Raw genomic sequence first — 17,785 nt, 5'->3', positions numbered from 1 at the left:
CTCTACTGAGAAAAGAGGAGGAGGGGAGGAGAGGAGAAGCTGACAGTGAGGAAGGAGAGGAGAGAGTGTGAAGCAGAACACACACTGCACATCTGCAGAATGCACGGCCTGGAGCACATAGTGACATTTTCAGCGAAGCGATCAATATTTCTTCTCGTCAAAACACCATCTCAGCAATTTTTTAGGATTCAATATGATCCAGATGTGATGTGAGGCTGGGAATTTTCACAAAGTGTTGTTTTGTTTGTAGTCTAAAAGGGTGAATCGGCTATATTTCTTTCCATTTAATTGTTTTATTTATTATATGATATGAATTCACTGTATATAAATACAATGTCATGAAATAATACCTTTTATTAATAGTTACAGATATGTTCAATGGTAAATATGTCCGCACTGCACCTGGAAGAGGCACTCTTCCCATTTGGCAATGGAAAAGTTCTATTCATTGTGAGTCACAGCGTAAGCTATTTTCAGTTTCTGTGCAGCAAATGTTTTCCTCCCTCATTTGTTTCTTCACCATCCCTAATGGGATTTTCAATTGTTGTCAACTGTTGTTGAGACAGTGACTCAAAAACGGAGAACCTAGTGTTTAATGGTCCCCCAACACACACACACACACACACCACCACAAACGACGTGGATTCTGTGAGATTTTGTACACGCCTCTTAGTCAACTCTCAAGCGTTACTTTAGAAGCATAAGCCACATCTCATCATGTCCCTCAGGTTTTCCACCTTTTGTTCCGCTGTTGATTTGGTTTTGTTTTGCGTATCCTGTGATCTCTCCCTCCGTTTCCTTCCAAAGCATACAAGCAGAACGTTTATCACTCATTCAGCGAGCTCCATATGGTGGATTAGAAGACTGAAATTAGAGATAAGAGCGGAGACAGTAAATGTTGTTTTATGTTTGGAAGACTTGCAATGTCTTGTGCAAGTCAAAAACAAACACCTCTAAGGTGAGTTATTTTGATTTAAAAAGTAGGGCTTGATCCGGATAAACAACCCATAGGCTTTACTTAAATAAGATCAGTTAACTTCAGTTGGATGAGCTCTCTCTCTGAATTAGGAGCTAAATCCATTAGTTATGAAGATCCTATTAAGGATGAATTATGAATCAATCTAAGGCTAGACATGAAACATTAAAGCTGGCTACCTACTCAGGCTGTACAGTAGTACAGTATGATGCACACGTACTAGCAAACGTGGGGTATTATGTTCACTAAGATTTGCATAGGACCATTTTTTTTTTTAGATTTTACCTTTATTTAACTAGCATTAAGAACAAATTCTTACTTACAATGACAGCCTACCGGGGAACAGTGGGTTAACTGCCTTGCTCAGGGGCAGAACAACATATTTTTACCATGTCAGGGGATTCGATCCAGCAACCTTTCAGTTATTGGCCCAACACTCTAACCACTAGGATACCTGCCGACTATTAGGTTACTCGCATGAAACAAAATATATTTTCAAGGGTGTTACGAGTCCCCACTAGAATGTGCATTGTATCAGTGATAGTAGACAACGGGAACCAACCAGAGACCTCCACCCAAAACGTTCTGTGAAATAGCATCTGTCTCCTGAGTGCCTTAGATTAAATCCTACCCTTCATCACGTCCTCGGATACTAAGACATCATCACCAGCTGGAAATTAGTGAAGCTATAAAAGGTCCAAGAGACTATTTACTATCGACCTGCTAATCATGAGGTAATACATGCATGGTGGAAGCACCATGGCAACAAAACCCCTCTAAGCCTCTGTTTTACTTACAACCACAAAACAGTTCCTTTTCCTGACTCTTCTTAGTTCCGACCGATTGTGAGGATGTTCGCAGGCTAACCGCTAGCTACATTTGACCCTGGACTGAGGTAAAATGAAAGAAGATGAGATTAGTGATAATCTGGGTCTAGGACTGCAGCCATAAAAGGAAAGAGCTTGGCTTGACAGCTCCCCAACAACCTCCCCCCTTCACCTCCCCCGCACTGATGGCCCTGCAAGGCTAATCCCTTCAAAACGGTGTGGTAAATTAAAGATCTGATAATCGCATAATTTTTTTCATCATTATTTCAGATCAGACAGTAAGAATTTGTTGAGGCTGTCTGTGCATATGCTACCAACATCACTGAAATAGTGCTGATTGACCTGAGACTGTTCTCACGCGTTTGCAGTATAGGACTGTATCTGTATAGGAACATATTTTCAAATTTTATTCGATAACGCCTTACGGCTGACTATGAGACGGTGAGGTGAAATCATTAGGGAGTGTTAAAATAGGAAAACAACATAAAAGGATACTTCCTAGACTCTTTGTACATAAGAACTGCGTGACAAAGAGCATCTTGGGAGAAGACACTCAAACTTCCGACATTGGGTTACCTGCACTTTTCATCACTTTTATTTCTCAATCTTCTCGAAATTGTGACAGGATTTGTCACACTGTGCTAACATTTTCTTAGCCTCTCTGCAAACCCCATTACATAAAATAGCACAAACGGCCGTAAATGCTTACGCCATAACAAAAAAGCTTTCAAAGGAACTGTTCTCTATGGTCCTCTCACTATTTGATTGAAGTAGGGGACTTGGTCTGTCCCCTTCTTGGCCTTTGAAATACCCTAGTGTAAAGGAGTACAGGAGCTGGCCAAGTAACTACATTGAAGTGAGCTGAACTGAGGTGATGAATCCCCTAAAATGGCATCGAGGTACATAACACACAGAAAGTGCAGACAAGGGACTAAATTAGACCACTGAGCTAAAGACAGAGGACTCCTTGGAGCCTAGTGACACCAACAGCCACTCACTGCTGAAATGATATAATGCAGATATTTGTTATAATGCACCATATTTAGCACAAGCTTCAGTCATTTCCATTTGTGGTCCGTGTCATCTAAGTAATGGCAGAAGTAATAGGAAAACAAACACGGTGAACTGTGTTTAAGTCAGAGTACAGATGCTGCCTATCCTTGTAAAAAAAAATGTGGTTCAATGATTAGGTTCAATACTTCCATAGAATTTGTTGCAAAGAAAAACCCTACCCAAAGCATGGATTTCATATTTACAAACACCTCTGGACAGTTTTGTTGGTTTTGGCAAAATTCTACTTGTATTTAGGGTCTGACTAATACTTGACTGCCAGAAGTGACTTTTCTAATTGAGGGGAAGGAACAGTTGTTTTTTGTTACCTATTTATGAGAAATTGAATATGATTTGAGGCCCATTCAATGAAGTGCATCATACAATCCTCTACGGAGTATTCTGTCACAGCTGATAGGATAACCATAGGGCTCTCTAATCCTGTTAACCCTGTTAGAGTGCATGCTGCAAAGCCATGAAAACACATGACAATGGCAGCTTCAGCAGGCTGCATACACCTCGACTGACAGTCTATGTGGGACTAGGAAGTCATTAGTCTCCTCAGTTTCAGAGGAATGTGCCTGAGACAAAACCCATCTATCCCTTGCAACAAAACAAGCATTATTCCAGTGAAACATACATTTGTGTTTGAAAACACAAAGAAAAATGATTGCCATTTTCGCCCAGGGATATGGCATTTTGTTTATCCACCTGTTTCTGGTCTAAGGGACACAATCCCTGGCCATTGCAGGCACAGTTGGTTTGTCCCCCCCCCCAACAGCACAAGACAAAGCAACTAAACACATTGGAGCACATGAACATCCATATATTAATGGACCAATTTGTCTTTTAATCAGATCTCAGGGAAGCTTCACAGTGTCGAGAACACTTGACTTAACGTACTTTCAGATAGATACCTTGTTTGAATTAAAGGTCCTTGGTTATCAAACCAACAATATTTCTTAGGTTCTGTGTTTTACAGGTGAATTGACAGAGACAAATGCAACCCAAAGTCCTTTGGGGTGAGAATCCATCAAATACAAGCAGCCTGTGAACCATGAGAACGCCCACATTCTTTAGCCTATGTGGCTTAAGTGGCGTTGAACACAGGGTGATGTTAAATTAGTCATACCACTTGTGCAAGTCAACATTCTGTAATGTCACCTGTGGTGTGGGGTACTGCCACCAGCAGGGTCTTTTAGAGGGCTGAGGCATGGCAAGGAGGACACCGGGGATTTAGGCAAGACAGCATTGCTCTGAAGACTTCTTTCAGGGTACAAAAAAAAGAGCTTCTCGAGCGGGTCACTAGCAAATTGAGTGTCACATTTTGACGTGAATCAAAGGTTAGACAGACATAGGCAGTCATCTTTAGTTATAGGCTCAAAAATAATTATTGGGAAGCTCTGTATCCAGCAATCCTTCATTCTTAATTAGGCTACTTGCTATGACTGTCAGTTTACAGCAGTCCTACTTCTAGCAATGGTTATCCTCAGCTAGGCTCAGATTCACTATATATTTCCGTAATAAAAACCTGGGGCTAAGACCAGGTTAGTGCCAACAAGCCATATGCGGCCCATTAACTACACGTACAGAGTAGTCCTAGTGTAGCTGGACTCATGCTTTCGGTTAGATGTTCACCTTGTCACAACGACCCTTAATATGTGTATTAGCCCTTGATGCTTATACTTTTAAAAGAGATCCATGTGTATATTGGCTTCATCATCTGAGATGGACATGCTCTCCGCATCTCAAGCTCTTTCGACAGGTCTTAAGAGTTGAGAGTGCAAATGAACACAGGCTACACACCAACATAAAACAATTGAGTGATGTGTGAATAAATATACTTTTCATATGTGGAGCTGTTTCATGTTGACTTTGATGTATAAAGGTAGCCTAGAAATCCAACCTGAATCACTCTACATTGTATTAACGTAGCGTGATTGAGTTTGCATTTTGAGGCTAGTGAGGAGGTGCTTTTGTTCTCATAAATCTGCCTCCTGTGTGTTATAATTCCTATGTAACAATTCACCCATTTTAACTGTAAGAATACTCTGCGTTTTGTTTGCTAATGGAACAATGAAATATTGTCTGATAATGTCTGCATGCCATTCAAACAATGAGCAGACAATATTTCAACTCATTAGCGATACGAAGTAAACAATAAGACATTTAGGAGAACATTTCCTCTATGTAACTCTTCAATCTGCTTTGAATCCACATGGATGTATACTAGATACCCTGCTGTGGTAACCAACGGTAACCAAATATAGTACCAATGATGCTATCAGATAGGAATCTGATTCTTTACTTTGATACTAACGGATCATCTGTGAAGAACAAAACAAAACCTTTCTCAGTGTATAGGATCTTTCAACTTCAAATACTTCTACCAATGTTGTCTCTCTACAGAAAGAAATTCCTCTTCAATCCTTTTAGCTGTCTTTTGAATGGCTTTAGAAAAAAGCATTTTGTGAGAGTGGATTCCTGATCAGACTATAGCCTCCGTTGGTAAACACCGACTCCGAATGATTGTGAAATTGGGAAAACCCACTTCTTGACCCAAATCCTTAGCAAAGTAAATGTCTCTATAATTGAGTGACTGAGAGCAAAAACCTGCTGCATGTGGGGAAGCTAAACAGCTCTTGACTAGAGGACTGTAATATGACACTGACTAATTACATGTACTGTACAAAGGGTTCAATTCATCTAATGTGAACTGGAACCTTAAGAAAATAATTAAATGACAAATCCCCTGGACCAACCTGGGTAACATAATTAAGACGATAAATGAGTTGTCGGAATGTAATGATTCACTGATACGCATCAGTCTCCGGTTAAAATATTTAAGATGAGTGCATTGGTCTGTGGGACACCAAACCGATCCAAATGAAGCATGCATGCATCGGTCAGAAAACCGATTTAAAGGTTAGGAATTGCTGGTTCTACTTACAGGAAGTTACCAAACCACATAAGAAGAAAATGTGGTTTTCGGCGATGGGTTTACGGGATAGCTTTTTCACTAGCGACAGTATAGCTTTTAGCTAGCTGCTCTGTAAGATAGCTTGACTTGCTACAAAGTTATAGAAACAAGTTGGGGAAATAGTACCTAATCGAAACATGTTCTATTATCAACTGAAACAATTAATGAAAAGGTCATATTTTGTAATCTCCTAAAATAAATGTGATCTTTGATGAGAGACTAGGCTCTCCTCTATCTTGTCGTTGTAAAACGCTATTCTCCGTCCGGTAGCGGAACAAGATTGCATGAAGTTGACGTACGGCGTAATGAAATACGTCAGGATGTAAACGGAGCGTGCACAGTTCACGATGGCTTTTGCAATGTCAAATCATAGGCTTTATTAGTTGAGTGACAACCAATATAATTTGCTGGGTCATTGTTACCAAATGCGCTGTAGAAAATTGTGTTTTATGGGAATTATGTAGCCTACCAGAGTGGACGCAACTCACATCAAATCAAACTTTATTTGTCACATGCGCCGAATACAACATGTGTAGACTTTACCATGAAATGCTTACTTACAAGCCTTTAACCAACAGTGCAGTTCAAGAAAGAGTTAAGAAAATATTTTCCAAATAAACTAAAGTAAAGAATTATAACAACACAACAAACACAATTAAATGACAACAACGAGGCTATATACAGGGGGTCCCGGTGCCGAGTCAATGTGCTGGGGTAGAAGTTAGTCGAGGTAATTTGTACATGCACTGTACGTAGGGGTGAAGTGACTATGCATAGATAATAAACAGCGAGTAACAGCAGTGTCAAATCAAATGGAGGAGGGGCAGGGGGGGTGTCAATGTAAATAATCCAGTGGCCATTTGGTTAATTGTTCAGCAGACTTATGGCTTGGGGGTAGAAGCTGTTAAGGAGGCTTTTGGTCCAAGACTTGGAGCTCCGGTATCGCTTGCCGTGCGGTAGCAGAAAAAACAGTCCATGACTTGGGTGACTGTAGTCTTTGACAATTTTTGGGGCTTTACTCTGACACCGCCTAGTATATAGATCCTGGATGGCAGGAAGCTTGGCCCCAGTGATGTACTGGGTCGTACGCACTACCCTCTGTAGCGCCTTACGGTCAGATGCCGAGCAGTTACCATACCAGGCGGTGATGCAACCGGGCAGGATGCTCTCAATGGTGCAGCTGTAGAACTTTTTGAGGATGTGGGCAAATCTTTTCAGTCTCCCGAGGGGGAAAAGGTGTTGTCGTGCCCTCTTCACGACTGTCTTGGTGTGGTTGGACCATGATAGTTCGTTGGTGATGTGGACACCAAGGAAGTTGAAACTCTTGACCCGCTCCACTACAGCCCCGTTGATGTTAATGGGGGCCTGTTCGGCCCGCCTTTTCCTGTAGTCCACGATCAGCTCCTTTGTCATGCTCACATTGAGGGAGAGGTTGTTGTCCTAGCACTGTCAGGTCTCTGACCTCCTCCCTATAGGCGGTCTCATCATTGTCGGTGATCAGGCCTACCACTGTTGTGTTGTCAGCAAACTGAAGGATAGTGTTGGAGTCGTGTTTGGCCACGCAGTCATGTATGAACAGAGAGTGCAGGAGGGGACTAAGCACACAACCCTGAGGAGCCCCAGTGTTGAGGATCAGTGTAGCAGACGTGTTGTTGCCCACCCTTACCACCTGGGGGCGGCCCGTCAGGAGGTCTAGGATCCAGTTAAAGAGGGAGGTGTTTAGTCCCAGGGTCTTTAGCATAGTGATGAGCTTTGTGGGCACTATGGTGTTGAACGCTGAGCTGTAGTCAATGAACAGCATTCTCACATAGATGTTCCTTTTGTCCAGGTGGGAAAGGACAGTGTGGAGTGCGATTGAAATTGCGTCATCTGTGGATCTGTTGGAGCAGTATGTGAATTGGAGTGGGTCTAGAGTATCTGGGAGGATGCTGTTGATGTGAGTCATGACTAGCCTTTCAAAGCACTTCATGGCTACCGACGTGAGGGCTATGGGGCAGTAATCATTTAGGCAGGTTACCTTCACTTCCTTGGGCACAGGGACTATGGTGGTCTGCTTGAAACATGTAGGTATTACAGACTCGGTCAGGAAGAGGTTGAAAATGTCAGTGAAGACACTTGCCAGTTGGTCCGCGCATGCTTTGAGTACACGTTCTGGTAATCTGTCTTGTCCCACGGCTTTGTGAATGTTGACCTGTTTAAAGGTCTTGCTCACATCGGCTACTGAGAGCGTTATCACGCAGTCGTCAAGAACAGCTGGTGCTCTCATGCATGCTTCAGTGTTGCTTGCCTCGAAGCTAGCATAAAAGGCATTTAGTTCGTCTGGTAGGCTCGTGTCACTGGGCAGCTCGCGTCTGGGTTTCCCTTTGTAGTCCATAATAGTTTGCAAGCCCTGCCACATCCGAAGAGCGACAGAGCCGGTGTAGTAGGATTCAATCTTAATCTTGTATTGATGTGTTGCTTGTTTGACAGTTCATCTGAGGTCATAGCGGGATTTCTTCTAAGCATCCGGATTAATGTACGTACGGTCACTGTGTGGATGACGTCGTCGATGCACCTGTTGATGACGCCGATGACTGATGTGGTGTACTCCTCAATGCCATTTGATGAATCCCGGAACACATTCCAGTCTGTGCTAGCAAAACATCCAACTGCTGATTGTGATTCTCAATCATTCATTTTATTTAGATTGTTCAGGTTCACCATAAGAAATAGGGGTGCACTCAGCTGAGATAAGTCATCTCAGACAGATCCAGCTCAGAGAGGCCCAGCTCCTGAGCTCCCAGCAACAGATATTAATTTAAAATGGAAAATTCATATGTTCATGCAAAAATATCGTATTGCATCAATTTCTTCCCCTAATCAAACCGAATTGTTTCAAACTGTCATTAGAGAAGCACATCCTTAATGAAATGATATTTGAACAAAGCTCACCGTTTTGTAGTGTGTACTGTTACAGAGTAATTGGTGTGAACAATTTCAGGTTGCCTACTTTCTGGACTGTTCTCCTGGTTGGATGCTGTTGTGATGATAGAGATTAAGCTTGTATACCGTATATACGGTATACAGGGGGCATTTTGAAATAGCCAAGGGATGCTTTTTTAATACCGTCAATACCATAGAAACCAAGTTTTTCAATAAATTGTAATATTAATATTATTAGGGGCCACCCGAGTGGCGCAGTGGTCTAAGGCACTGCATCGCAGTGCTAGCGGTGCCACTAGAGATACTGGTTCGAGTCCAGGCTCTGTCGCAGCCAGCAGTGCGGCTTGGCTGGGTTGAAGTGCAACACTATTTGGCTGCTCCTCCCCCATCTCCTCCATGCAGAGCAGGCAGGCCTGTTGCCCTAGCAACTCCAGACTTCACACAGACACAGCGTGCACACATGCTGCGTCAGATACAGTACTGTTCTTCCTTCAGAAAAGCTTGTGTCAAAACTTTGTTCATTTGCACATTGTCTCTTGTTCACATTCGCGTGTAAATGTCCAAACTCACCAAAATGTACATTCAGTAGCTCCTACCTACATATTTATAACTTTATGAGCTGGAATGCCTGTCTTTGCAATTTCTTTATTTTCATTTACGCTTGTTATCATATTTAGCTAGCAGCCTTCATGGAAATTCGTTATTACTTGTGCTAATTTTGTTTTCATTCTGTTGATAGATGCCCAATGGGAATTTTTGCAGGGTTTTTTGGCACCCCTTTGTGTACTAAGCCCGTAATACCGTAAATGCCGGGATGAGAGAAGTACGGTGTGGCGATATGAACATCTGGATACTGCCCCACCCTAATAGAGATGTTAATACGGACAGTGATTTCGACACAGCACCAAGCTGAAAGGAGCTCAGGGAATTCTGGGAAGCTGAGAGAGACTTTGAGGACAGAGAAAAAAAACTTGTCCTAAGCCAGATAAATGTCTAACTGTAAAGCTACAAACTGCCCCATTAACCTCTGAACTCTTAGCTTGCTTCAGGATGCCTTCAGAGTAGACATCCATCCAGATGAGAGAATCAACACGAAGATCGGCCAGCCTCGTCAAAAACAATAGCATCTGCACAATCACAACTACACAACGTGCCCTGCCTTTGACCGATTCAACTCCAGTTCAGCATGCGACATAGACAGACGGCTCTCAGATGGTTCACAGACAGAAGGCTCTCAGATGGTTCACAGACAGAAGGCTCTCAGATGGTTGACAGACAGAAGGCTCTCAGAATTGTCTCAACCGTCGACGGAACTTCAAATTGGGGAAATGTCCGACCAAACACCCCCATCCCCTCCCCCCCTTCAACCTCATTCTCCAAAACAAAATGGGACAGACAGTTAATGACGAAGCTGGCAGCCGCACAGCTTTTCAACTGTAACCGCATCATGGGTGAAAATGAAATTGATTTGAAAATCCTGGTCCTGCCAGGGCAGAAGCAGAGAGGATTATGTGGTGATTGTACTAATGCTGTGTGTCCCCGGTCTCCCTGGCTTTGAATCAGGTCAGTACCCCATCAGAGCAGCGTTGGACAACACCGTGAGAGATGCTAAAAGGCCTGGAGAGGCTATAAACTGTAAAAAACCTGCACTCAGTCGGATGACTTGTTGAGTGATAGGGACCCTCCGGGGGCAAAACATGTGAAATTGTGTAGCACAGTTTTCCTCCTTATGAAATTCCAGCCAATGTTTTTTCCCCATTTAAAATGTGACAACGCTTGTGATATGGTTGTGGAATGTATAAGCATGGTAATAGTTGCAAAACATGACTATTTGTTATTTATGCTAAATACTTTGGATTTGGAAATAACAGGAACACATTAACCATTTGACCCATCCAAAGTAATAGAATTCACATTTTTCAAAACAGGACGCGAGAGCCATACATGGCTCACAACTGAATTATGCAAATGTGTTCATATTTCCAGAACAGATTTGGTTTCGTTTCCATCATCTGTGCCATCTATGGTGCCCAGTGATGTCCTCTGAGGGTCACTTGTCAAGGATTCCTGGTAGAGCTTTAAGCTCCTATGAACATTACAGTACTGGAGATGAACACTTAGAGTAAGTGCCCTCCTTCCGAGTATGCTAACGAACTACTTATCAATAACTGCTCTTCCAAATTGAAAATCCATGTTTGGAGTCAATGACTTGGCAATTGTTAGAGGTAATGGGGGATTTATACGGTCATAACAACACAACCACATTACTCTAATAGATTTAATGGAACTTTTGGACTTGAAAAAAATTTGCCAAAGAAAAGTGAACACACAGATAACAGACAGGATAATCAGTCTGGTATATGATCAATGTGCAGTTCTTAAGGAGAACAATGAAAATGCATTTTCTATACTGGTGTTATGCAAATGAGCATAATCTCTTAACTGTGAGGTTTTGGATTTTGGATTGGGATCCGTGAGTCAACAGTTAAGCCACTCACTTTCTACTGGGATCAATAGCAGCTAGTATTGTAATAATGAGAATTGACAACACACAGGTTTGGGTGTGTTTCAGTAGCCTATAAAACAAATAACATTAAACGAGCTAGAAAGTGTTCTATCCTTCCATACACATGGTGACAGTATTGAGTAGGTATCATTTATCCGTTTTTATCCTCAAAAGAATGTCTGACATACTGTAGATAGCTCATATTCTTGGCAATGATATACTTACAACTATACAGCATAGAAGAAAAATCTTGTTTTGACAACACATGTTCACAGAAGATGTCAAATAAAATCAAACGTGAGCTGAAGTATACTCTGAGAAGATAGTAATTTCCTAGATAACGTCACATCATCCTTTCAAGGCCACATTCGCCATCAAACCACAATGTCTTCCAGCCTGATCCTGATCCGATGCAAGGGAGACCATATTAAAGCTACAGTTTGGGATTCGAAAAACAACAAAATGGCGAGCCCGCCACATGTTTTGGTATACAGCTGAGGGATGAGGCTGGGGAAATGTAACATTTTTATATGTATATGTCAATAATTGAAATGACCCTTGACAGGATTCCCAGATCACAAATTGTAGATTGAAAAAGCTACACAGGGTCTGCTATGTCGGTACATCTCAATGAGAACTCGCCTCACACGTCTGATATCTGAACCCAGCAGGTTTAAACCCACTGAGCCTTTCATACTTGAATTGAAATGGGATATCCGGGTGTCTGTGACAACGGGCCTGAGGGCAAAACACAAGCCCACAATGATCTCCAACCAAATTCCACGAGACGGAGTGGATATTGTCAAATCAATGATAATTGACCTGGCGGAGAGCAATCACAGTGTCTGTGCCATTAATGCTTTAATAAGCAATTGTCAATTTTCTGCACTTCTCCCACATCAGAACGCACCCTGAAGGCCACGGACTGCCAACAAGTGAAAAAGCAATTAAAAAGTAAAGCATTGTGACACGGAAATGCTGCAAAGGGATACAACATAACTTAGAGATGGAGCCGTGATTCACTGTGACTGAGAGGGTTACGTTTGGGTTGTTGGGGTGGTAGCAATCTCAAAGTGGTTCAGAATGTGGGACACTTTCACTGCGATCTAAATGTTTGGGGATGTAACAAGACGTTTGGGACATGAATTAAGTTGAAGCATGCAGAGAGGAAAATGTTCAATTGGTATTAATCAGCCAAAGACGTCAATAAATCGTAATCAGCATGATTCTCGGTCACAGCGGACCTATACAGTACCTCATCTAAAGAATGCGCCGACATAGACTGCTGTACTAATACATTCATGTTATGTGAATCTCATCTCATGTGATGAGACTGACTTAAACAATCTTAGGGTTTAACAGATTAACTCTGAGCTGCTAGCCAAGCACATTGAGGTTAAAGGTAAATAGATGCTAAAGCTAATGTTATACAACAGAGGTTTACTATTGCACACCAAGCATGTACAGTATAAAGATATTATTCTACAATTGATGACACCTGGAAATTCAAATAATCTTCACAAAACCCTTATTTTAATCAATATTAAAGGGCGGATGTTGAGAAAGGCCAATTATTTTGGTAATTTGTCTTGCATGTGTTATGAGGCCCTTTTTCTTTCTCATCTTAGGGACATTGTTACTAGCACACCACAGCTACTGTGTAACAAAATCGTTTCTTTAAGGGTTCAGCTCCACCTAGGCCTGTAATGTCATGACTAAGCTGCAGGCATCGGTAATGGAGTCAAGGCTATATTATTTCTCTAGGCCACGGATATCGCAACAGCATGACAAAACCAGCTTATAGAATCAAACAGGCTACACTTTCTCAAGCAACAAATGACTACCCTGAGGCCCCCCCCTGAAAGTTCTCCCATAGTGGCCCTTTTATCTTCTATCAGATTCTTCTGTTGAAACTGGGGAGTGAAAAATGCATACTGTTTGGTTGGGCTACAGGGTGCACAACTGCAGTTTGTTGTGTAGTCGTTGATAATTGAGTTAACTACTACAAAGTCAACTTCTGTTCACAAATGTAACTTCAGGAATCATGTTTTAATATTATGCTCAGTGAGTGACCCTGTATGGAAGGAAAACAACTAGGCATTGAGCAGAACATCTATTACTGTACAGACCGGGTGAAGGCTAAACTCACTCATAATTGAAGGAAATGAATGCACTGAGTAAACTGAATGACTCGATTTTTAAATGGATATTAATTGCTGAGCCTTAGTAACATTCAACAGTAACTACGTTTGAATTGATTAACTTGATGATCAAGTCATTTATTTGATGGAAGTGATTAGAGAGAGGAAATCCAGTAAGTGGATTATAGGTCCTAAACCTGCTGGGCCTGGCTGTGACAACACCGGAGTGGTCAGCACACCTTTGACCTACAGGTTAGCAATAAAGGCTGTAGGCTACCACAGGTTTTGAGATATTCCTATTGTTCCACTACTGCATCAGCATGAGAGGATCAGGTGAATAGTTCTCTAGACTGAAAGTGAAATGCTTCTCACTTTATTATAACTTTCAATAGGTCTTATGCTGGATCAGATGATGATTATTCTTTTTTTGTACCTTTATTTAACTAGGCAAGTCAGCTAAGAACTAATTCTTATTTAAAATGGCGGCCTACCAAAAGGCAAAAGGCCTCCTGCGGGGACAGGGGCTGGGATTAACAGAATGTGACTGGTAGAATGGGTGTTGTATGTGGAGGATGAGGGCTGCAGTAGGTATCTCAGATGGGGGGGGTGAGGCCTAAGAGGGTTTTATAAATAAGCATCAACCAGTGGTTCTTGCGACAGGTATACCGAGATGACCAGTTTACAGAGGAGTATAGAGTGCAGTGATATAGAGGAGTATGGAGTGCAGTAAGGAGCATTGGTGGCAAATCTGATGGCCGAATGGTAAAGTACATCTAGCCACCCGAGAGCACCCTCTACCCGAGAGCACTTACCTGCCAATTATGTCTCCATAATCTAGCGTGGGTAGGATGGTCATCTGAATCAGGGTTAGTTTGGCAGCTGAGGTGAAAGAGGAGCGATTACAATAGAGGAGACCAAGTCTAGATTTAACCTTAGCCTGCAGCTTTGATATGTTCTGAGAGAAGGACAGTGTACCGTCTAGCCATACTCCAAAGTACTTGTATGAGGTGACTACCTCAAGCTCTAAACCCTCAGAGGTAGTAATCACACCTGTGGGGAGAGAGACATTCTTCTTACCAAACCACATGAACTTTGGTTTGAAGGTGTTCAGAACAAGGTTAAGCGCAGAGAAAGCTTGTTGGACACTAAGAAAGCTTTGTTGTAGAGTGTTTAACACAAAATCCAGAGAGGGGCCAGAATGATGATGATGTTGATCTGTACAGTCCCTCACACCTTACAGACAATAAGTGCTACAATTAATGAAATGGTACTGTGAAATACATTTTCAGGTCAAGAGACACTGGATAGTTCTTGAATTCCTGTCTTCAATATAATATCTGAATGTGATTTGCCCTTGGAAGATGATTGTGTGCTCTGATACAGTCTCATGTAGCAGAAAAGGCAAGCATATTATACTGTGTATTAGTTCAAGTGCATTGGTGCACTATATATACAAAAGTATTGGAGTGAAACGTCTAGAAGCAACAACGGCTCAGCCGCAAAGTGGGAGGCCACACAAGCTCACAGAATGGGACCGCCGAGTGCTGAAGCACGTAGCGCGTGAAAATCATCCGCCCCCGGTTGCAACACTCACTACCGAGTCCCAAACTGCCTCTGGAAGCAACATCAACGCAATAACTGTTAGTCTGGAGCTTCATGAAATGGGTTTCCATGGCCGAGCAGCTGCACACAAGTCTAAGATCACCATGCGCAATGCCAAGTGTCGGCTGGAGTGGTGTAAAGGTCACCGCCTTTGGACTCTGGAGCAGTGGAAAGGTGTTGTCTGGAGTGATGAATCACGCTTCACCATCTGGCAGACCGACGGACAAATCTGGGTTTGGCAGATGCCAGGAAAACGCTACCTGTCCCAATTCATAGTGCCAACTGTAAAGTTTGGTGGAGGAGGAATAATGGTCTCGGGCTGTTTTTTATGGTTCGGGCTAGGCCCCTTAGTTCCAGTGAAGGGAAATCTTAACGCTACAGCATGCAATGACATTCTAGACGATTCTGTGCTTCCAACTTTGTGGCAACAGTTTGGGGACGGCCCTTTCCTGTTTCAGCATGACAATGCCCCCATGCACAAAGTGAGGTCCATAAAGAAAGGGTTTGTCGAGGTCGGTGTGGAAGAACTGGCTTGCACAAAGCCCCGACCTCAACCCCATCGAACACTTTTGGGATGAACTGGAACGCAGACTTCGAGCCAGGCCTAATCGCCCAACATCAGTGCCCGACCTCACCAATGCTCGTGGCTGAACGGAAGTAAGTCCCCGCAGCAATGTTCCAACATCTAGTGGAAAGCTTTCCCAGAAGAGTGGTGGCTGTTATAGCAGCAAAGGGAGGACTAACTCCATATTAATGCCCATAATTTTGGAATGAGATGTTCGACGAGCAGGTGTCCACATACTTTTGGTAATGTAGGGTATGTATAGAGAACATATAACAGCTTGGCATGCAGAGGCACTGTAAGGCAATACAGCCCAGTAGGGGTGTGTCTGGGTCAATGATTCCCAAACACTATAGACAACCCGTCAGCGAATATACAACAATACTCTCTTTGCCTCTGTCTGGTGCAGTGTGTGCACCTCACAATGGGTACAAAACCTAATATTGCTCTATAAAGATCAGATTGCTTTCATTTAACATTACACAAAAATAAAAATATCCTACATAACATCAATTTCCTCCAAGCAATTTTTCAGACATAACAGTCATAATGGTTAATTCTTTACCATGTAGGCTATGCCAGAAATAAACTCTACATTAGCATACTTTTCAATTCTGTGGTAAAAAAAAATCAGCAGGTGTGTGTGAGAGGGAGTTAGAGAGAGAAATATTATTGTTGTGTCTTGGATAGGCCCCTCCAAATAATTTGTTTTTGGGAGTGGGGAGGGGTAGTCCTAGCCTCTCACTGACCTGCTAGTCCAAAAACACATGGCTGTGACCACGTGACTAATGACATCCGTGTCCAACAATAACATAATAGCCTTAAATTGACAGCTTGCATTGTCTGGGAGGTGATTAACTATAGGCTAAAACTACTCCCAACAAACAAAAAGTCACAAAGACACGATGGATTCCATCCTCAGTGAAGCTTTTATAGCGCTTTTCACTTATTTTTCATAACCGGGTGATTTGGGACTGTTGTGCAATTCGGAAATCAAACTGCGTTGTTATGTATTGTATGCTACCCAACACAGCCCTCTCCTCTCCGACGTTGAAAAGAGTAGCCTCCTATAATCCGCCGCTTCATCATCTCTGGGCGATTCTATGACGCACTTAACGTTTTCAGTGATTTCCAATGAATACCAGGGCACTTGTCGTTTAAATTAGGCTACATCATTATTTTGCCGTTTTGGGATGATAATGTGACTGTAGCATAGACTACACAGTAGACTAGGCTATGGAGCAATATCAAATCGCATATCAGATCAAATGAAAATAATTCACTTGAAATCCTCTCTTCCAAGAAAAAGCATATTTTTATCACTACATTTATTATCCGAAAGAGCCTATTTTGTATCATATAATACCCTATTGATGAGTATTTAACTTAGTTGATGTCCTATACAATTTAAAGCACGTGACATTTCAATATTTTGAATTAGATCACATTAGGCGTCAGTAGCCTACACATTAGTGAACGTGCCAATTGAATCAGTGATAATTTTATTCCATGCTGGTTCTATGCACTGCAGACAAAACTCAGCATCACTTGGAGGCTGCGAACGAATGGAAAGTTGAGTTGAGACCTACCTGATAACCGCTGTATCGCCCTGACGAATAGTAATGTTGTCGGTCGCTCGCTGCATATCCACACTTCGGACGGGGAACCCTGTAGGAATAAGACACAGGAGTCTGAAAAAAGAAGCCTGCAATTGCCTCCAACACGGTCTCCTTCCGACCAGCATTTCCTAACCGGACGCGCAGAGACCCCAGAGAAAGTGTTTGGACTTATAAAAGAATTGAAGTGGCGCTCCGACCCGTGGCAATATCCTACTCCACGACAAAGTGTGACTAAGGGCTTCTATGATGTTGGGGAAGATAAATATGCGTTAAAATAACGAAAACAAAATGGCTTGGAGGAAAACATATATTCCGTAAACCCTCTCTGCAAGCGCTGTATTCCACTGTGCGTTCTGCTCCCGCGTAAAGGCAGTGATGAGCAGGCAGCAGAGTTCTTTAGAGGTGGGGAGGAAATTCAAACCTCTCCAGTCACCAGCGCCTCTCACTCTAGAGCTCTCTCTACCCGATTACCCCACCCCCGTTTATACATCGCACTGCTGCCCCCTTCACGAGAGTCTGATGCGCCCTTATTGGTTGTCACGACAACAGCACCAGCTGAGGTCCCTTTCTGCTAGACACAACTGCGGTCGGCAGCTGAGA

The 17,785-nt window shown here is 42.6% G+C and overlaps 1 protein-coding gene across 1 annotated transcript in view; it reads right to left on the bottom strand.

Moving 5' to 3' along the window:
- LOC120029166 (limbic system-associated membrane protein-like) overlaps window positions 1-17,310 on the bottom strand; it is a 141,924-nt gene extending 124,614 nt beyond the window's left edge. The window contains exon 1 of the mRNA XM_038974467.1: window positions 17,156-17,310. Within this exon, the coding sequence (XP_038830395.1) occupies window positions 17,156-17,310 (155 nt within the window). The remainder of the gene's footprint in view (window positions 1-17,155) is intronic.
- Between the last annotated feature and the right edge of the window lie 475 nt (window positions 17,311-17,785).

Source organism: Salvelinus namaycush, chromosome 34 (assembly GCF_016432855.1).
Source record: "Salvelinus namaycush isolate Seneca chromosome 34, SaNama_1.0, whole genome shotgun sequence".
NCBI classification, from domain to species: Eukaryota; Metazoa; Chordata; class Actinopteri; order Salmoniformes; family Salmonidae; genus Salvelinus; species Salvelinus namaycush.
This window is presented reverse-complemented; position numbering and strand designations above follow the sequence as displayed.